The sequence below is a fragment of the Brienomyrus brachyistius genome, chromosome 17, assembly GCF_023856365.1.
Source record: "Brienomyrus brachyistius isolate T26 chromosome 17, BBRACH_0.4, whole genome shotgun sequence".
NCBI classification, from domain to species: Eukaryota; Metazoa; Chordata; class Actinopteri; order Osteoglossiformes; family Mormyridae; genus Brienomyrus; species Brienomyrus brachyistius.
The window spans coordinates 5,481,677-5,503,545 of NC_064549.1; the positions used below are offsets into that span (position 1 = coordinate 5,481,677).

At 52.3% G+C, this 21,869-nt stretch overlaps 2 protein-coding genes across 2 annotated transcripts; both read left to right on the plus strand.

The window, feature by feature from the left end:
- Positions 1-888: 888 nt before the first annotated feature.
- On the plus strand, positions 889-13,316 carry bicra (BRD4 interacting chromatin remodeling complex associated protein). The gene is given in 16 exon segments (XM_048980649.1): positions 889-1,039; positions 3,104-3,145; positions 3,719-3,764; positions 3,928-3,973; positions 4,764-5,825; positions 5,827-6,759; positions 6,937-7,092; positions 7,746-8,285; positions 8,372-8,561; positions 8,653-8,732; positions 8,819-8,947; positions 9,027-9,076; positions 9,175-9,323; positions 9,423-9,517; positions 9,647-9,749; positions 9,848-13,316. Coding segments are annotated over 16 exon segments (5,235 nt in total). The 5' UTR covers positions 889-915; the 3' UTR covers positions 11,338-13,316.
- A 493-nt stretch (positions 13,317-13,809) lies between these two features.
- On the plus strand, positions 13,810-21,425 carry ehd2b (EH-domain containing 2b). Its single transcript, XM_048980650.1, has 7 exons — positions 13,810-14,224; positions 15,600-15,995; positions 16,216-16,392; positions 17,900-17,997; positions 18,942-19,354; positions 19,771-19,935; positions 20,040-21,425. Exons 2-7 carry the CDS (start codon positions 15,769-15,771, stop codon positions 20,583-20,585), a joined length of 1,626 nt encoding a protein of 541 aa, XP_048836607.1. The 5' UTR covers positions 13,810-14,224; positions 15,600-15,768; the 3' UTR covers positions 20,586-21,425.
- The last annotated feature ends 444 nt before the right edge of the window (positions 21,426-21,869 follow it).

The following is a 21,869-nucleotide window of genomic DNA, read 5'->3' on the forward strand; positions in this document are numbered from 1 at the left end:
GAGGTATGAGCCACCACTCCCCCCAAAAAAAGAATGCTTCAGGGGGCACTGGATAAATGGCCTGATCCTATGCTCCAACCCCAAGCTTCTCTCTCCCACGTATACATGTGTTTGTATGTCTCAAGATGGGACAAAAAGAAACATTTCAATGCACCTGTACTCCTACTTTTGCAAATGGAAAATAAAGGATCATTTAATTTCATTGGGTCCCAAAGGCAGCTGCTCCTTCCGACACAGTTGTTGCAATCGAATGGCAAAATTAAGAGCCATGTGTATTTCTTTCTCAGTTATGGAAAGGAAGAAAATGAACATGGAGAGCTGGGAAGTACACCATTAACTTTCCACCCCCTACCCTTTATTTATTTTTTTGTTGTGAAGATGTGAGAATGTGTACACGGTGAGCAGAATGAAGGTGAGACCAGGGCTGAAGATGCGGTGGTGTAGCATATGTTATGGGACTACTGAAGTGTCTCTGCTTTCCACACAGTCTATGTCACCACAGGTGTCAACTAAAATATTATTGTTTTCAGCCATATTTTCATGTATGTCAGTATTTAAAGTGTCCCCTATTCAAATACACTGAAAGAAATATTACCTGTTCAAACCCTGGGCACTCCAAAAGATCTTAACCGATGTAGGGTTACGGTGTGCTAGAGGACTATCCTGGCACTACATCACATGGGGAAAGAGACGCACTGGGAGGCACAGACTAAAAAGACATTAATCTGACTATAATTCTAGCGGGGTCCGGAGAAATATTCAGTTGTACACATTAGTAAATTAGCAAATCGTTTATTACAAAACTACAAGTGACTCACTAACAAAACTCCTGTAATGACAACGCCCGCATCCATCCCTAAAACAAAAAACATCTCCACACAAAGTATTATAGAGTGCAGAGCTTGCGATAACTTCATGAAACAGGCGAATGCCGCGGACCTCCTGTCCCTACGCGAGCGGCGCTCTGTTGGGTCCTGTACGGGAGCCCGTGCGGGGCTGTTCTGGAAACCCCGCGCTGCCTGCACCTCTATCGTCTCGGGTGAGTTTGTTACAATGTAGCATTTTCTCTATAAATGTGTATAACTGTAATAAAGCTGCAACGTTCGCGCACCGCAAGCGGAGCGCAGGGCTCGCCTCTGCCCGCTTCCGGGCGGCGCGATCCCGCACGACTGGCCCGAGCGGTTCATCTCACAACGAATTCCCAAGCATACCTCCCCCCCGCTCCAAGAGAATTCCAACATTAAGTCACATTTAGCTGGGATACGGCTACGCAACTGCGCTTGACGGGGTCGAAATGTAGAAATGTTCCGCAGCTGGCCAACTATGAGTGCGTGATGCTGAGGGGAAAGGAGCAGCATTTGTCTAACTCTTAAATGTCTGCTAATGATTACCCGTACAAACTGTATGCATATATACCGCAGATATATATACACGTAAATACTGCGTTTTAGATGTGCATTTATACAGCCAAGGCTAGCTGTCTGCCAGGGATCACATCCGATTTTCCTCACCGAGTCACTTTGGTATAATTGATGGGAAGTAAACAAGCTGATGGTTGTCATTTTACGGAGTGATGGGAGGGAAAGTTTCGGACGTGAACTAGCAGGCTGGGGCGCACAGGCTGCCGTAGCCCTTCGCCTTTTCCCGTCCGTCGGTGTCCGGCGTCTCTTGATCTCACACCATGCGCTGTGTTTCTAATTTTCTTACTGAGATGGTGTCCCTGGACCAGGTCCGGCGTAATCCTGTTTGCATTTAGCGCAAGTCCGCTTGCCTCCTTTCCGCTCTGTGCCAAAGCACTTTACTGGAAAGTTTTCCGCAAACTCTTTTTGATATCACCCCACCCTCTGGCAGTGAGAGTTCCCGATGAATTAAGAGGTAACAGTTCCAAAAGAAACCAAGGCGCCAGTTTTAAAAACATCTCACCTCCGTGCGCAATGCTCGAACCTACAATTTCAGCTATACGCCACAGGAAATGGCGCGTTTTTATTTAAAACATTATGTTCAGAAACTATCCGATCTATGGGAACCTCGTTTGGAATTTCAATTTCCTCTGTTATAATTATTTCTTTCCCCCTTTCTGTGTGCGGAATGGATTCACGTGTTTACACAGAGGCGTGTATTGTGTAAACAAGAAATGGTTTACAGTCCTATTTCCTCAACAAATTGCTCCTGGAGGTGATGCTTCTTATATCTGTGCTGTCTCCACTTAACTCTTGATTCAGGACAGTCGAAAAACTATGAATTGTGACGCACTTTCACCATCTCGGTAGCCCTATTTGTAACGAAATACAATGGCAAACGTAAATTTGACTGTAAATTTTTTATATGCTTGACGAATCAGGCGCGCATTTGACGAATCTCCGTGTGTCTTCGTAAATCTCATTCACGTGCCCTTTAGAGAGAAGTGTGAATCCCTCATTTCTTTTGGGGAAAGTGACTGTTTTTCCTCGGAAATGGTAACATAAGTGATTGTAGATGGCTGTCGCAGTTTCAGTTTTGCCTTTCTCAGGTCAGTAATGTTATCACGGGACGAGTGCACTTTGTCCCATGACACCATCAAAAAAAGTATAAAAGCTAAAGGAAAATATAATTTTATATGTACACGGTGCTCGTACGTAAACTCAGATGGCTTTGCTGTGGCTCTGTGTTCTGCCAGTCACAGTTACTAATGTTCATGGCAAGACCGAAAGGATGCTGTCTCTGTCCCAGCCATGGTGGACCCACCCAGCTCCGCAGCGGCCCTATTAACAGCAATCTACTTGTACAGTAACAGCAGTTGTGCTTTGGTTCTCATAGCATAAGATAAGCCAATATTCCTCTGCTCTCAGCTTAAACACTGAGGTATGTATGATGTCCAGGATAAACGCCACTTTTGTGTTGCGTTTCTGTATTACACGTCTATTTTCATTGTTTGAAATGTGCAGATTAGTGGAGGTCATGTATTCATTAGTTTCAGAAAGCATGTAAGTGTTAAATGATCATAAAACAGAACAGCGAGAGACATCCTTGAGTTATGACCGCTGCTCTCGATTCTGAAATGACTACATGAAAAAGCCTTTGAGTTTTTTTTTTTGTGTGTTAAAATCTTTTATGTTGTTTTCAGAAAATGCTGAGAGAAATTACCTTTTACTTGTCCACGACAAAGGTGTGTACATTTTCCCCTGCAGAACTTCCAGTATGATTTGTGACGTGCTTATGCTGTGAACATGCTGTGTGTTATTGCTGTCTGAGGAAGGGCTGACGCTAGGCAGCTCCATGTGTCCAGGGAACGCAGGGCTTAAATTATGAATGACAGGGCCATTGTTATTGGCGCTCAGAGTGCTGACCCTGAACAGCGGGGAGCTGGCTTCAGGTGTGTGCTGAGGACTGTAATCATAGTCACAGTTCAGTCTCCCCTTTTTACTCTGTGATGTCATCATTTGATAAGCCAGTGACATCACCACTTAGATTTTAAAAAGCACCTCTTTCATTTTCAGTCTGTGACTAATTCTGGCTTTTAAATGTTTTTGTTAGCATTCAACAGAATGACATGGGTCGAATACGAGGAACAGTTTTAATTTGACATGTAGTGACAGCAATCCTTGATGAATGGATGGATGGAAGGATGAGTGTTGGAGAACAAGCAGGCAGATGTTGACTCCTGGCGCTTCCTGGCTGTAGATGAATCTGTGCGGCAGCCCTCTCACTGACATCCTTAACCTGTGCTCTGGCTTTCCAGTTGACATGGATGATGAAGACGGCAGGTGCTTGCTAGATGTTATCTGGTGAGTCTTCAGTCTGTTCGACAGGCACACAACCAAGACGGGTTTTTCTCTGCCCGCTTTCATTGTTAGTGGCTTAGAGGCAGAAGACGCACATGCGTTGCCGTTTGTAAGGGGCCCTCTGTCCCCCACCGTGATGCTGATCCTGTGCCCCCCCCACCCACAGTGACCCAGAGGCACTGAACGACTTTCTCCATGGATCCGAAACGCATGTAAGTGAGCAGCGGAGGGGTGGAAATGATGTGCTGATATGAGGCTGGTGCTCCCTAAGTGCGGACCCCCCCGAGACATACAGCTACCCCCCCAGCACCTGTCCCATGATCTGAGCTGTCTTTGGTCCTGATCAGTCTTTCTAGCCGCATGGATGATGATGATGATGATGATGATGATGCACTAACCCGGGAGCCTCCTTTGCATTTTCTGCCCTGTCCTGCTCTCAGTGTCTTCTAACCCAGCCTGTTTCTCTCTCAACCTCCGTCTCCCCTGGGCTGTCGCTGGACCCTCCTCTTCATCCTGCGCCCGTGTGTGTGTGCACTCTTGTCTGTGTGCCCCGCCCTCTTCCTCTGTGTTCGTTTGTGTGTGTGTGTGTGTGTGTGTGTGTGTGTGTGTGTGTGTGTGTGTGTGCGCGCGCGCGTGTGGCTCGTGTGTCTGTAGCTGGATACTGATGACCTTTTGGATGGCTCACTTGACCCCTCCAGTTCCTTCTTCTCCACTGTTGGGGTGAGTGCCCCCCCTCCCCCACCCCCTTCAGCTCCCTACCTCCCTCCACGTCAGCTACATGGCTTGCCCTGTGCATCCTAACCCCCCCCCCCCCACAGTGGTTCCGCCTTGAGTGTCCTCCTGTTACATAATCCAACAACTCATGCCAAATGTATTCTGTCTTCTACCATTTTCAAATGGCCTTTTATACTTGTGTTGGTTTCTGTTCATGCTGGACTCATTTCCCTGGTTCCTGTCCAACCCCCCCCCCCCCCATTTCACCCTCCCTCCCCCCTCCCTCAGGGCCATGTTCCAGAGGTCCAGCCCCCCAGTCAACTGTCAGCGAGTGAGCCTCCAGGGCTCCCCAGCAACAGCGTGGACCTGGACTTCCTCGAGGACGATGACATCCTGGGGGGCTCGCCGAGTGCAGGTGGCGGGAACAACGGCTTCGGGGGCGACAACGAGCCGTGTGACATCCTGCAACAGAGCCTGGCTGAGGCCAACATCACGGAGCAGAGTCTGCAGGAGGCCGAGCTGGACCTGGGCTCCTTTGAGCTGACTGGCCTGACGCAGGTGATGCCGACTCTGGCCGACCCCAGCAGCCTGGCCGTGACCACGGAGCCTGCTGTCGGGGTCGGTATCAGCGTTGGGGTTGGAGGACAGGCCCAGATCTTCCCCGGGTCGGCGGCTGGCTCTGCGGTGCAGACTGGCGCGGATGTGCTGGGCTCGGTCCTGGCTCATCCTGGCTTGCAGCTACAGCCCCAAGTGGTAAACAAGGCCATCAGCGTCCAGCCCTTTGTGCAGCAGGTGGGTCTGGGAAATGTCACCTTACAGCCCATCTCTGGCCTGCAGGCCCTGCCCAATGGGAGCCCGTCTGGGCATCTGGGCATCGGGCAGATCCAGGTGCTTGGCCAGCCTACGGTCATGACCATCAACCAGCCCATGCAGCCCATCTTGACTAAAACCGTCGGTGGCTACCAGCTACACCAGTCTGGCACAGAGATCGGGGTGACTAGCGCTCCGGGTGGACTGGGTGGGCAAGTCCTGGGCTCGACGGGAGGGCTCCTGATCCAAGGAGGAAAGCCGGCTGTGGAGTCCCCGGCTGTCAATGGGGCTGCCGTTGCCGTGACTGCAGCCGGGGGGACCGGCACTGCTGTGAGCACCTCTGCCGGACTTGTGGGCTTCGGTGGGTCCCCGGCTGGTACATGTGTCGGAGCCCAGCCGCAGGCCCAGCCTCCGGGCCAGATCATGCAGAACGTGATCATCCAGCGCACGCCGACGCCCATTCAGCCCAAGCCGCCACAGGGGGGCGCTCTCCAGCCCAAACTGTTCAAACAGCCACACCAGCAGCATGGTGCTACCCGCCGGCCATGCCGTCCAGAGTGAGGCCAAGCTCATGGGGGTCCAACAGGGGTCCGTCCCAGTGTCCTCTGCTCAGAATGTGGCTTTCCTGGCTGGCAAAGCCGGTGCCAACATGGTCTTGGGCACGTCGGCGCCCACCCAGGGCACGCCCTACTCCCAGGCGCTGTTCAAGCAGCAGGCTCTGCAGGCGGCGGGGAAACCAGTCAGCGTGCACGTGCTGAACCAGTCCGGGAGCATCGTCATCCCATCTCAGACGCTCCTGCAGGGGCAGAACTCCCAGTTCCTCGTGCCACAGCTGCATGCAGGGGGACACATCCTTACCAGCCAGGGCCCTGGAGGTCAGCTGATCGCCAATCAGATTCTCACCACCAATCAGAACCTGAATCTGGGCCAGGTTCTGACGCAGCAGGGACACCCTGCTCACATCATCTCTGGGCCCATCCAGCTGCAGCCTGGTCAGGTGACCCAGCCCACGCTCTTCCAGATGCCTGTCACCCTGGGCCAGACCCAGGCCCAAGCCCCAGGGCTCATCCAGGGCATGCCCATTCAGAGCCCTCTGACCATGCTGGGCCAAATGGAGGGCCTAGGTCCGGCCGTCAGCCTGCAGGCCCCTCCCCAGCATCCGACCTGCGGCCTTCTAGGAACAAGCGGGGTCACATCATGTCAGCCGGGGGAGGGCGTGACGGTCCTAGGTAGCTCCTTGGACCAGGCCTCAAATCCAGCACAGGCCCCGCACCCGGTCCTTACAGTACAGACTGGTCCACCGGTAACCGTGTCCTCGGTGGTCCCCTCGTCATCGCCGTCGGCCTCGTCCTGCTCCTCGTCCCTGTCTTCCCTCCCCCCTGGTGGTATGACCCCGCTGCCAACCCAGTTCCTCGCTCACCAGGGCTCCAGCATGATTCTGAGCCAAGAATCCCTGCAAATGTTCCTGCAACAGGTCAGTAACTCCGCCTCCTCACTCTGGTTTCGCTCATTCGTTGATTCCACAGAAAGCCACCCTGAGCCACAGCCGTTCCGCTTCAGAATAAAAGCCTTGAATGACTCACATCCGGAACATTATTATTCACTGCTGTTTCACTCTCCCCCAATGGTAAAACAAACATGCCCCTATCAGGATGAGCAGCAGGAAAGCGAGACTACCCTGGTCCCTTCAGGGTGTGAGCTCGTGTCCGCCATCGTGAGTGCCAGCGGTCCGCCTCCTGCGGCCAGTGATGGAATTTCAATTGGCCACTCACTCGGCCCCGCCCACAGTGAAATGGCAGTTAACCAGGTAGAGGTTTCCCCTCCATGGCCCCGCCCACTTGCTACTACCGCTGCTAATTTGCAGAAGTCCTGCTGTCCGGTATCACGTCTGCTTGCTTCCGCTGCTCCCTCACACGGAGCGTGTACTATGCAGTAGTGAATTTTCTCTCAGAATTAGGGCGAGTAATTGTTATTGCACTGGGAGGAATTCTGCCTTCACCTGGATTCTTTCTGCCTGTCTAAAAGAAATGTGGCCAAAATGTTGAGAAGCCAGTCCGCCAGGCCTCCGAGGGCAGGACGTCCTGGACAGTGCTTTGCTGAATTACACTTATATCTCTGTGTCACTGCATCGCCCTTTTGCCCTGCAGCGGCTCATGTTCCATACCTCCTTCTGAGGCGCTATGCTGTCTGCAGGCGATTCCTCGGCACCCCCCCCCCGGCCCCCCCGCCCCCCCCCCCCACCCCCCCCCCCCGACAGTGCTTTGTCTTCAGTTCCCCCTCTGGGGACGTTGGTGGCATGAATGTGTGACTTTGCGCTCCTGTCTCGTTGTACTATCTTCTGTGATTGCAGCTTGGCTGCAGGACCAAAAGACGCTGTTTGCTTCAGGTCTGTGGAGGCTGTGGTCACATGACTGATCATGTGATCGTCTGTCTCCCCCCCCCCCACCCCGTGTTGTTCAGCTCCCGTCGGCCGGGGCCCAGCAGCAGCTGAAACTCCAGTGCGCCTCACCCTCCTCGGTCGTGGCCACCCAACCCACGCCGCCCTCGCTTTCGGAAAGCCCACAGGCATCCCAGGCCTCTCCGCTCGTCCTGGGCCAGCAGGTCCAGTCGCCTCACCAGCAGCCTCCATCCCAGCCGCCGTCGCGCTCCTGCACGCCTTCGTCGCTGCCCTCCCTCTTCATCATCCATAACCAGCCTGCCGGCTCGCCCCATGGTCAGGCCCCATCGATTGCCCCCACTCAGCCTGTGTCCTTCCCACAGGACACGCCCCCGTCCTCCTGCTCTCCCAAACCCCCCCAGGTCACCCCTGTGCAGTTTCAGCTGGTGCCCCCACCAACAAGCTCCACTCTGGGCCCAGGCCTGACTCAGCAGGCCCCCATCCAAGGCCTGACCTCTGAGCAGCAGCAGACTCTACACCTGATTGGCGCTCAGCTACAGACCCTGTCCTCTATCGCCCAGCCCTCGGCGCAGCAGAAACAGCTGCTTGACAAGCTGCACCAGGTACGCCACCTGCCGGTACGCCGCGTGCGTGGTGGGGCATGTCTCTATATACACCCGTGTCTGTCCTTGGTCCCGTGCCCTACCAGGTCCAGCAGAACATTATTCTCCAATCAAAGCAGCAGACTCAACTGCAGCCTATCACCGCCAATCAGTTCAGTGTAAAGCAGGAGGCCACACCCCCTCCGGTTGTGACATCATCAGGCAGCCAAAGTGGCCCCGCCCAGCTCGTGCCAGTGCTCCAGCAGGCGTCGGTGCTTGTGAACACTCCGGTGTCGGGTGAGCCTCTCGCGGGCTCCGTGGGCCGGACCCTTCCCCGCTTCTCACTCCCCCCACCAAGCGTTTGACGGAACGCTCCTTCTCTCCGCAGGATCCAGCGAAGTCAAAGTGTTCCTGGGTGGTCCGCCGGCTGTTGGGCCCGTCACGACCAGCCTGGCGCAGCCGCTTCAGGTAGGCGGCGGGCAGACGGCTCCCTTTCCTGCTTCCCAGCGCCGTAGCCATGGATGATTGTCTAAAGTATTCCCGCTGTCGCTTAGCCAAAGCAGGGCGTCGTGGGCTCCATGGGAACGATCCCGCTGGGCACGGGCAGCCTGCGCATCCAGGTCTGCGGCAGTGGGCTCACGCAGCTGAGCACGTCGCAGATGCTGCCGGCCGTCCAGACGCAGGTGGGTGTTGGCGGGCGTGACGCGCCGGGTTGATGCCACTGGTGTCACACGACTTCTCATCATTTTATCTGCCTCATAGGCCTCTACGCCCAAAATGCCTTTGGTCATGGAGCCAAGTAAAGAAGCCAGGTCAGTGTGTGTGTGTATGTGTGTATGTGTGTGTGAGACTCGCCAAACCTGCCAACTGCCCTTACCCCGCCCCCCACACATACTTTCTGCCCCCCCAGGATGCTGGAGCAGCTCCGGAAGCAGCAGGGCTCAGTGCTGCACCCGGACTACGGCTCCCCGTTCCGCTCCTTTGAAGACTCGCTGCTTCGGCTGCTTCCCTACCATCTCTACCAGGGAACCCGCTCGTCCCCCGAGGACTATCTTAAGGGTGAGCCCCCTGGCTGCATGCCTCATTGCTCTGTCAGTGGTTCCAAACAGACGGTATCAACCATGCGTGTGTCTTTGTGTGTGATCCCCTCCCTCACAGTCGACGAGGAGTTCGAAAGCGTGTCCAACCAGGTGCTGCAGCGGACTCAGGCCATGCTGGACAAGTATCGGCTGTTGCTCTTTGAGGAGGCGAAGGTAGCGTGGTTGGCTAACCCTAACCCCACACCCTACTTCCTATCCCCAGTCTCATAACCCATGTTCCTCTCCCCTCACCAAACCCCACACTTGCACAGAGCCCTCACTCCTGTCTTTCTCACTCGGCAGAGGTTGGGTCCGTCAGCTGAGATGGTCATGATTGACAGGATGTTCATTCAGGAGGAGAAGGTGGCTCTCAACCAGGACCGTTTGCTGGCTAAAGAAAGACCAGGTACGCTGCTGTGGCCCCATTGGCCCCTGTAGGGTACCTGTGGCTCGCCTTGTGTCTGGTGACTGTTTTGATTGTATGCAACCTTGTTTCTTCTCCAGATGAGTATGTGGCTCAGATAGAGGGTGTTTCCACCAACAAGCTGCCCCCCCCTCCGGCTGAAGCTGGGCCCACACACCCCGAGCCATCTGCAGCGGCAGTGCCCGAAACGCCGCAGGCCTCGTTCTCGGCTGCTACCCAGCTGACGCCCACCAGAATGGTGATCAAGCAGGGAGGGGGCACCACCTCTGTTACCTGGTCATCCAGCATCACCCCGGCCCGCCCCACTGCCCCTGCTGCCGACGACGACGCCCTGCCAGAGCGCAGCAGCAAGCCTCCAATCAAGACCTACGAGGCTCGTCGAAGGATTGGACTGAAACTGAAGATCAAACAGGAGGCGGGGCTTAGCAAGGTGGTCCACAACACAGCGCTGGACCCGGTGCACACCCCAACCCAAAGCCAGCCTTCACCATCGCCAAGGCAGCACCGGCAGTCTGGCTCAGCCCAGACCCCTCCCCCGACGCACACTGTTGCCTCTGTCTTGAGCGTCGCTGCAGCGACCAGTCCCTCACGGCGAGCGGCGGCGTCCTCTTCTTGTCCTTCGTCCTCCTTGTCCTCCACCCAGATGAATGGGACTCTGGAGCACCAGGGAGGCGCCGTGAAGAGGAGTCCCGCTAGCACCAAGACGCCTCCGCAGATTACGTGCCGGCTGCCCTTGCGGAAAACGTACCGCGCGAATGTCAGCCCCCGCAGGCGCCCCGGGGTGCCCGGAGGTGGAGTCAGCTCTCCCCAGCACCTCCCCATCTCACTGGCCCCACCTCCCGACTCCCAGAGCTCCTCCCCCACAGCCGACCGGACTGTGATAGCCAGCGTGAAGCTGGAGAAGCGCGCCCGCCAGAGCTCCCCCTGCCCACCAGCCTGGGCTGACACTGAGCAGGGGGGTGATGACCGGGAACGGGGCGCCTCCCCGGGGCTAATTAAAGAGCTGGCTGAGGTGGAGGAGGTGTTTTACCGCGGGATGATAAAAAATGCCCACCGTCGCCGCTCGGAGGAGGAGGACGGCGAGGACAATGAGGACGTGGGGAGGAAGGAGGAGCGTGGCGGTTCGGGCAGGTCTAGGCGGGGCAACAGAAAGAGCCGGGAGAAGGGGGGCGGGTCCTCCAGGACAGACCGGCAGGTGCCCGGGGCGTCCTCACCTCCCACCGAGCCCTCCTGGGACTCTTCGCTTCCCGCCAAGCGTCGTCGGTCGGGTTCTCCGGACATGGACAATGCCAGTTTCTCCAGTGGGAGCCCACCACCTGACGACTCGCTCAAGGAGCACCTGCAGAGGGCGATCGACGGCATACTCAACCTCCAGCAGGGCAGCAGCAGAACTCCTGGGGCCAGGGCTTATCCATCGCAGCGCTCGGGTGGACCTTCTTCAGGACCCCACAGACCTGCTCTACCCCTCTCCGCATCCCCTTCCCTTTCTGTGTCCCAGCGCTCACCACTAGGGGGCGCTGATGGACATAGCCACAACAGTAAATTGGTTTCAAGGACTAGCAGCAGATAGCATCCCCTAATTCAGGAATGGACTGAGACTGTTTTTCCTTTTTCCTGAGTGGGGGGGTGACTGATCTCTCAACCGTCTACTCTTGGGTGTGCTGTGTTTGAAATTGTCCAGAAGATGACGACACTTTATTTTGCTTTCCGGATTGTAATGAGAAGGACAGCTGCTTGTCATAATTCTAACCCAGTTCTTCACCAGTCACCAGTCCTGCTCTAGTCATGGTGCCGTGGAGCTGCGAATGACCCTGCTGTTGGTCTGAGGCTCCATACTCCCCCCCTGTGTTGGCTTGTTGTCTCTTCTGTCCTGCCCTTAGTTCTTCTTTCTCAAGCCGGGACTCTCAGAGAGGTACAATTCTGGTTTTTCATCTTGGCAGATCCACTGCCTTGCCCTCACTTTGCTCCTCGTGTCTGCTGTCCTTGTTCGGTATGTCCATGTGTGTCGATAAGGTCCGTGGGGCCCAGAAGACGGAGCCAGGACGGAATTCGTGGTTGTTGATGTATGAGCGCATTCCTGTGGCTGTAGGACTGGTTTATGCACCCAGCTCAGACAGTGTGTAGACAGACCCTCGACCTGAAACAGGCCTAACCATCCAGCTGCCTCATCTTAGGGCAGGCTTTCCCAGGTCTGGTTCTGGAGAGGCAGACTGCAACACAGTTTGCAGATTTACCTGCTCAATCACACCTACCAAACCTGGCAATCGACTGGTGAGTTAAGGTGTGTTTTAGCAGGGAAATCTGCAAACCGTGATGCCGACTGGTCTCCAGCTCCGGAATTGGGGACCCCTGTCATAGGGGTTAACCCCAGTGTCCCTCCTTGTGATTTAACTCCCCCTATTCCACCAAACTTTGACAGTACTGTCTGAATCCCTTTCAGAATGAGTTGTGGTGCTTGGTGTCCTTTTAAACAGAACTGGTTTCTCTCTGTACATCAGGCTTTTATCTCTTGTGCTTAGGCTAGTAGGAAGTATCCCCCCCCCCACTGCTCTACCCAGAGATTTAATGGGGTTGTTGCTATGGTAACACTCAGATCCTAAACAGACCCGATGCAACACTGTGGAATGAAGAGTTATGTAAACACTGGTTTATAACCAGTGGTTTTAAAGTCAGGGTAGGTCACACACCTGTTAGTGGACTGCTGGTTAAACAGCAGAAAGCAGAGCAGACTCACGGATCCAAAGTAGACCACCATCAACGTGGCACCACAGTCACTTGCACAGCCTGAAAGTCCAGCTGAAATTCGACACCCTGTCATCCCCCAAGCTGACAGCAGGTGGCAGCACTGAGTGTGTTCATTTTCATGAAAATGGAGTCTTCCTGTCAATGAAGGAGTGACTGAATGTGAATAATAAGTTGTAGTTTATTTTACTACTGCTGAGGTCCAGTCATACAGAGGGACATTCTAAGAAAGTCCTTTGCTCAAAGGGACATTCGTGGTAAATTGGCTTCTAAGTAGAAGAATGTCACACAAAAAAGCTACAACACCACCATTAACTGCCGCAACTCGACATCGTCATGAGAATCTGCCCATTAGACAAGTTTATAAGCAAAAGGTTTCTGTTGAAGACAAAAAATTCGGAAGTTTGTGATCTGCGTCGTGCTGCTCTATTCCTTACAGATGCGGGAAAAGATTCCGACGTACCATGCAGTGAAAGGAAACACTCACTTTTTCTTTCATTCACAACCGCGAGACTGTAGCATCGTAAATAGTTCATGTCGACATGTAAATGTTCCTCAAAGTTTCCTCAAGTTAGTCGCGTTTTAATCTCCTTGTCTTTCAGACTCTTTGGACAATTAAAATCAAACACAGCACAAACAATGAATTAATACAAACTCAGTATAAAAACATTTAAAAGTGTAAGAGATTTTCCAAATATAGTACTTCAGATTAATTTTGTACTGTATTTATTGTGTAAAATGAACATTTTTAAAAACTGTACATTTAGTAAAACTGTACATTAAACCCTGCTTCTTTTATAATGGAAACATGTCCCAGACACCGTTCTGTGTTACGTCTTGTGTGAGCAACCACGCGCATAATGGAGACGGTTTCTGATTCGAAGGTTGGCTGGTCGCGCCATCGCCGAGCGGCCACCAGGTGGCGCCCATGAGTTATCCAAGTGGGGTGTGGTCAAAGGGGTGTAGGGGAGTGAGAAGTCTTACAGTGACAGAGGAAAACGATTTGCTTTTCCCCCAGAAATGTGTGACAGTCACATGCATTGCCAGAGGTCTGGGAAACGGCTGCATGCAGAAGCTGGAATAGTGGCTTTACTCTGACCTCCTATCTGTTTGCAAAACGCTTTGACTCTGTACACAAGTCTCCGTCTCCCACTGCTGGGCTCCGCTGGGTCTCAGGGGAAGGGTCGGTGCTGCCTGCCCAACTTCTGACTCCTCCTTGGGCATTAATTCTATCTGTCACCCCTCCTCTCCCTTTCCCCGCCCCCCCCTCCAAAAAAAAAAAAAAACACTCAACCACTTCCCCTCCCCACTTTGCTCAAACTTTAAACCTATGCTACAGATTTTCCAGGGCTTGCCCAAAAGAATTCATCAGGGAACAGCGAGAGTGAGTGCAAAAAAGAGAGAGAGAGAGAGAGAGAGAGATCCAACAGGAGGGAGTGCAGTTCTGTGGTCTGTGTTTATGTTGGTCTTCTATCCAGAAGAGGAGCGTCACAAGGCAGAGGGATCAGCTGAACCTGATTACTCCCTGTAGGAAAAGACATCCCTCCAACATAAAGGTTCATCTGCACAGATACCTTCTAAGGTGTAAATCCGGACAAGTAACCGCAGCTCCTCAGCATTCCCACCCATCAACAGGAGAACCGTCCAAGCAAGCCTCTTATTTAGCTTCTTTTTTATACAGTGTTCTTGGGAATCCTTTGAATCTTCATCCACAGGTAGGAAATCTGTTTTTGTCAGTATTTACAGGGTATAACTGTCCCCCAGGCCTCCTCAGGGCTGTCTGCTGAAAGAGCTGTTCCTTGCATGTGATTCCAAGTGAAAAGATGATCTGCAGAAGCTGGATTCAGATATATACTGTAAATCCCACTGAAAAATGCCAGTGGATAAGTGCTCTGATTAACCCACACCAGCTCTCTCTGCTGGGGGTCCATTTTTCATAGTATGCATGTGTATGTGGCTGGGAGAAGGTAGAAGATTATCAGTATGTTCTTAAATACAGCACGATGCAGCTCTACTCACGGACAGGCGAGGAGTTTCCGAGCTCGCCACACTCCCCTGTGTGTTGAACAGGGAAAACCTCCGTGGTATTTTGAAGCGTGTCCGACGCCCGATTGCGTCACTGTGCCTGGTACAACTTTGCTCGAGTGCTGAGCTGCCAGCCACACAGTCTGGCCTGTGAAGGTCCTTCAACACGAAGTTACACACTCGCTTAGGTAATGGTTCCACCCAAAATGGCTTCATGCATTTATCGAGCAGGAGGATTTCAGGTAACATTCCTCACTCGACAGAGTAAGAGCAGGACGCCCCAGGACTAAAGCAAGCTACCTTCATGGTGACAAGCCCATGTCTTTCAGCCAGTGTTTCCCATCCCAGTCCTTGGGGATCCACAGATGGTCCAAATGTTTGTACCCTTCCAGCTCCCTGCCAGACAGAAAGCAAAATCATACACTGCCTGTGGGTCCCCAAGGACTGGACTGGCAAACACTGCCTTAAGCACTATGCTACCTGTCTTTATAAGGCAGTAGGGATTATGGAGTGTATGATGAACGCCCTGGCTGCTGTACCCCCACACGTCCATGTCTGAGCTAACATAGCATTTTCCGTGATCTCTTTCCACTCCACATTTTTCGATCTCCTGAGTCTTCCCCAAGGCTTTTGTCAGAAGCACTATTTCGAGCTGAATTGCTCTTCTTCAATGTATTTGTTTACTTTCTGCCTCCGTGTTTAAACGAGCCTTAGAGTAGAGGACAGATATGGCGTCTAGAACCCCCCAGAGGCTCTCAGCGGCCAAATTCTCTCCGCTGCGTCTTTGCCGTGTTGCTGAGTATTTTGCATAAAGGTGTTGCTTGGGGTCAGATCACAGGCTGTACATAATGTGTGGAAAAGTGGGTGGGTGTCACATGGTGGCCGTTAGAAGTGCAGGGACCACATCTGACACTTTCTGAAGGGGGCTGTGCACATTCCACAGGGGCCGGAAGGGTGGTCTTCGCCTGCCAGGGAATTGTGGGATTGCACAGCCTGTCAGGTGGCACATGACTTCAGTACTGAAGAGCGGCCACAATATCTGCATGATCTACGTGTTTCTTTCAGAGCCCGGTGACATCGGCGCAGAAGAGAGCCACACGAAATCCACAGCCCTCGTACCAGAGAAGCGCCGAGAGACCAAACAGGAAGTAACAGAGGGTCAAGCGGCTGGCCCTCGAGCACAGAAGAATTTGGGAGAAGGTCGCGCGGCCCGTGGTGCTGTAACCCGATCGCCATGTCTCGCTGGGGTCGAAGAGATGACAAGAACCGGAAGACGCCGGAGGTGATCCGGACGGTGACGGAGGGCCTCAAGTCGCTGTATCGTAAGAAGCTGCTGCCCCTGGAGAAGTACTATGACTTCCACAGCTTCCACTCTGCGAGCCTGGAGGACGCTGACTTCGACAACAAGCCCATGGTGCTGGTGGTGGGCCAGTACTCTACAGGAAAGACCACCTTCATCAGGTAGGGCACCACGGTCTCTGTTTGTGTCTTTATCCTTGACGACAGCTCTCAGGAGGATATACAGTATATTCAGATCAAGGTGGGAGCGTAATGTGAAACAGCCCTTGGTATGTCATGTTCTGACTGTCACAGAACTGACATCCAAGCCAGCTAGTCCTCCTGATCTCTCTTCTGCGAGGAGCGGCCTTCCCATGCCTTACCGCGTGCCTCTGCCCGTCAGGTATCTCCTGGAGCAAGACATTCCTGGGAGCCGGGTCGGACCAGAGCCCACCACCGACTGCTTCACTGCCATCATGCACGGGGAGGTGGAGGGGATCATCCCGGGAAATGCACTCATCGTGGATCCCAACAAGCCCTTCCGCAAGCTCAACCCATTCGGGAACACCTTTCTCAACAGGTATGGAGGAAGCGAAGGAGAGAGGGAGTGAGGAAGACTGGTGAGAGAGATCCGTGTTCCGCACGCAAACTCATGGCATGAAGAAGCCAGCAAGGAAACAGGGGAACAGGAGAGGGAGTGAGGAAGAGACGCGTCACTCTTGCCGTATGGAATGTTAAGTCCGTGTGCTAGAATTTGTGGGGTGGGGGTGTAATGTATTTATAGGAAAAAAAACAAAGAAAGCATTAAGAAGGGGTGTTGGAAAAACACCATGTCAGTGGACAAATCATCTCTGAAATTTCCTGAGTGACGACAATTCGTTTCCTTTGTGTGTCGTTACAGTGCTTTAAGTTGCTAGACTCAACCATAACAATGCAGGTATGTGAGGTCAGAAAGAGGTGCGCACACAAGAGGCCAGTTTATTTGTGCAGTGTATTTCACACATGGAGGTAAGTCTGAGTGCTTTACAGGAACATCATTAAATACAGGCCAGTTTAAAATCAATGTGTACAGACTAAAACGATGATGTTTGTTAATAATGTACATTAAAGCTGCTTCTGAATGTTCTATGAATGCTTTATGAATTACTGAATGTTCTACGAATGCATTATAAAGGCATTATGAAGGTGCAGTCAGTGTAAAGCGATACCCAATACATTGAAATTGGAATGAAATTAATTGCAGAGTATTTGAAGACAAAAAGTGTAGCGCTCAGGATGGTTTAAGTTTGGTCTTAAAAATGGCTGCAGTTGGGACACATCCGAGATCGTCAGTGAGTTTTTTTTCTAGCTGTGGGCGATCGATTCCAAAGACACTAAGAAATATTATCGCCCGTCCATTTCAGGGCAGCAGGTCTTAAGGGCAGATTATGTCCATTGTTATTACAATCATTGCTACCAATTGTATCTTCACAGACTTGCAATCTCACTCTAAAAACCAGTTCCTTCCTTATATCAGATAAGCAGGTCGTATCTGTTTTTCTGAACTGGGGCGTATACAGGCCGGTGTCCAGAGTAAACTCAGTGCAGTACCAACATATACCCTGCGGGGGGAGCTGTAGAGCAGATGACACCATTGTTCTGGAGTTCTCAATGTCTTGGCACCTCTGATTTTGCTTTTGATATGTCCTGTCTGGGGGAAACTTGCTGCTCATTAAAATTGTTTGTGACAGGATGTGACTGTGTTGATTTAGGCGGCAGACCATTAGCGGGGCTTATTGTTTAGTCCTGGCAGAGGTGGCCATTTTCCTTCAGGAAGCTGCAAGCATTGACGGGATCGTTCCAACACAATGGTGCTGGATGGGAGGGCTTAAGGTCACAGTTTGGTCTTTCAATTATGTTCTTTCTTTACCCACATGGGTCACACAGAGATTTAGAAGCTAATTTAAGAAACGCTTTAAAAGCCGGCTTTCTGTTCATGTACGATGAGTGACAGTGCCATGTGAAGGAGGTGAAGGAGGTGGGGATTTGTTGCATGTCGGCCGTCTGAGCGGTGAGGCAGTGCCGGCCGTCTGCTCTCCTCCCCCTAGGTTCCAATGCGCACAGTTGCCCAACCAGGTCCTGGAGAGCATCAGCATCATAGATACGCCCGGGATCCTGTGCGGGGCCAAGCAGAGGGTGAGCCGAGGTGAGGTCTGTGGGAGCTTGGTGTGGAGAGAGCGAGAGAGCGAGAGTGAGAGAGACGACGGGACGAAGGACGCATTCCCTATTGGCACAGCATGCCCTGCCTTTCTGGCACCATGAACACCGCCAGGCACATAACTCAGACATAAGAGAACAGCCTCGAACACTACAGCAGTGAGGCAGAACAGTCCAGCCTCTGAGAATGCAGGGAGAACATCTGGAGGCGCATGTGAAAAACGAGGTAGGACGAGCCAGGTTGTGGCACGCTGACGCTCCAGTAATACACACTCTCTCTGAATCCAATTAAAGGGAGAGAAACATGTTCTGGAAAATTCTGCGTGATCCTGCTGTATAAGGTTCACTCATGCAAAGAGGAACGCAAACAAATTCTGACCTGTCAGAAACGGAACCAGCCTCTAGGGGTCAGTTTAGTCCCCAATCTTTTTGACCATAAGCCACTGAAACACATGTTGGATAGAAGGAAACCGGGCAGACGGCAAAGTGAGAGAACTTTGGACAAAGACAGCATAACCCTCTTCTATGTTCACTAAGTCCTTATGTAGCTTTTAGTACCAAACAGAACTTTGTTTTATTATGATGCCTGACATATGGGGTCTATGGGTATTCTGTGCGAGTAGTTTATTTTGTGTGAATCATTTTTCTTGTGGTGAGTCAGAAGTCCTGTTTTACATCAGCAATGGGGAAAATGAGCATTTAGATGCTATGATGGGAGGGTTACCACACATTTCTTTGGGGTTTAATTGAATGGGAACTAGTAAGTTAAGCAGTGGGCTGTCAGATTAAGCGAAAATCCTGCCGTGTGCTCCAAGGCCGGATGTGCCCGTTCGGGGTATCAGTGTCTGACCAGGCTGTAGGTCTCATCACGTGCAGATGTTGGGATGCCGGTGTAGTCAGGCATGGTGTCACCAGGCTCACCCTCCGCCACAGGCTACGACTTCCCTGCCGTGCTGCGCTGGTTCGCCGAGCGTGTGGACCGCATCATCCTGCTGTTTGATGCCCACAAGCTGGAGATTTCCGATGAGTTCTCTGAGGCTATCGGAGCTCTGCGAGGCAATGAGGACAAACTGCGCGTGGTGTTGAACAAGGCCGACATGGTCAGCACCCAACAGCTGATGCGTGTCTACGGCGCCCTCATGTGGTCGCTGGGGAAGGTGTTCGGCACGCCCGAAGTGCTGCGCGTGTACATCGGCTCTTTCTGGTCTGAGCCGCTCATGGTGCCCGACAATCGACGGCTGTTTGAGCTGGAGGAGGAGGATCTGTTTGCAGACATCCAGAACCTTCCCCGCAATGCTGCCCTACGGAAGCTGAATGACCTAGTGAAGCGAGCCCGCCTTGTCAGGGTGAGTGGTTTTGGGCTGAAGACACCGTCCCATCAGTCGTTTGACCTTTTTCACCATTAAAAAACACACTGCCAAAGAGTCCTGTGAGCTTCTCACACCATTGCCCTCCAAAGTACCCTTAACTGGGAGACTGGGAGAGATTCAGTAACGTTACTGCAAGTCACAATGAACAAATCATGTCCACCCAGTGGCCAAACCGTAAAAAACAAAATGATATTCGTACCACATTGAGGGATTAGAACAGAGGCTGTTGAGGCGACAGTACCAGACTGATACCTAAGAATCAGAAAATTAAATCACTCCTTCAGAATGTGGAAACTTTCTTCTAGGTATGGAGGTCAACATGGAGGGTGGCAGGGTACAAAAAGCGAAAGAACATACAATATGTTAGACGTGCGCCATGCCTTCCTCTCCAGGTTCATGCTCACATCATTAGCTACCTGAAGCAAGAGATGCCCTCCGTCTTTAGGAAGGACAACAAGAAGAAGCATCTGATCAACCAGCTGCCTGTCATCTTTTCCAAGATCCAGCTGCAGCACAACATCTCTCCTGGGGACTTTCCAGATTGCACCAAGATGCAGGTACTTATCTCTCTGTTGGTAAAACGATGCGTTGTTTCCCTCAGTGATGATGTTATAGCCTCATCCCTCAAACATTCCTTGCACTATTTTTTTTTTCTGTCCAGGACCAGCTCATGGTTCAAGACTTCACAAAGTTCAAGCCCATTAAGCCTGGCCTGATGGCTGTCCTGGATGAGCTGTTGACCAGCGATATCGCCAAGCTGATGCCCTTGTTACGCCAGGAGGAGTTGGAGGCTGGCATCCAGCCTGGCGTTCAGGGCGGGGCCTTCCTCGGGACCCGCGCCGGGCCCTTTATGGAGGGGGACCCCTTTGCTGAGAATGGGGAAGGAAGTGAGGAGGAGGAGGACTGGGTGGTGACGAAGGACAAGCCCAAGTATGACGAGATCTTCTACAACCTCTCGCCCAATGAGGGAAAGCTGAGTGGCACCAAAGCCAAAGACTGGATGGTGACCACGCGTCTGCCCAACTCCGTCCTGGGACGCATTTGGAAGCTGTCAGATGTGGACCGCGACGGCATGCTGGATGACGAGGAGTTCGCCCTGGCCAGTCACCTGATTGAGGTGAAGTTGGAGGGGCACGGCTTGCCCCCCGAGCTGCCCGCACGCCTGGTGCCACCCTCCAAACGCCGCCACAAAGGCTCCGATGCTTAGGCGGCCACCAGCTGTCCGACAATACTGTCTGTGCCTCATTCAGTCTACGTCCATCCATCAGCTTACCATTACTTACATCTCTACACTTCCCCTGGAGTAACGCTAATGCACCACTAGGTGGCGTTCTGCCCCCTATGGGTGCTTTTCATGCTCAAGGTTCTGGTTTGCCTCTGACTTGACTAACATTCACATGACTTTGTAGTGACCTATGAAATTGAGCACCAAATTTAATCTTCACACATGATAATTACCCGCCACACTCCACCCACCATCACCACAACTACCCAGCATCCCATTTTCGGGAGAATTCAGGGCAGCTGCAGCAAACAGCGCCGCTTCCATGCATTATGGTAGCTGACGGCACCTGCCGGCCACACCTCGCTGGGGTAAATGGCGTGGGTGCACAGATGATGTGAAGTGTGCAGGGCCTCCAGGAAGAGGGCGCCTTCTACACGAGTGAAATAATGCACCGTAGCGCACCCTGCCTTTTCAGAGCACTGGACCGCCAGCGTGACCCTCGGCCTACTGCCTCCTACTGGGTCTCCACTGAAGTGCCTCCCAACCCCTCCTGCCTCACTTTTCTCTCCCTTTCCGCTGCATCTGAAATCAAAAATATTATTATTGCGACGTCTCTTTTACATTGATATTTGTTTTTATATGAATTTAGAGCTGCCTGCTGTCTAAATATCACATTTATTTTATACTAACTTTTGTGCCTAGACCTGCTTCAGTAAGAACATTTTTATCGTGAATCAAGATTGTCTGAAATGACTGTATGAAGCCCATGCGTCACTCTGCTATGTATCGTTAATATTCAATAAATTTACCATTGAAACACTAGACTTTTAGTGCTTTTTTTAGTTTCACATTGAGTTATTGACCCATCCTAGGCTCCCTGCGTTGCCCCCAGGCTCTGGCCTCCCCACGATCCTTAATAGGACAAGCGGATATGGAAAACCGATGGACGGATAATAGACGATGGTGTCTTTTTAATAATATAGTGGTGTGTACAATACTATTTAAAAAATCATTTAAGAATTATATAAATAATAATAATACTGTAATTCAGATAAAACAAAAATCTTATCCATTTTATTATCTGTCGTTGTGTTATTCCCTTAGGACTGCTTGGTAGTACCTGTGCCCGAGGGGGGGGTAAACACGGTGAAAGCCCACCCTGCAGGTGGCATAGGCTAGGGCATCGTTTGACTATGGCGCAAAAGTGGAAAAAAAATTCTAAGTATCACCTCTGGTCACATCCTGCGAGATTACAGTCATTTACAC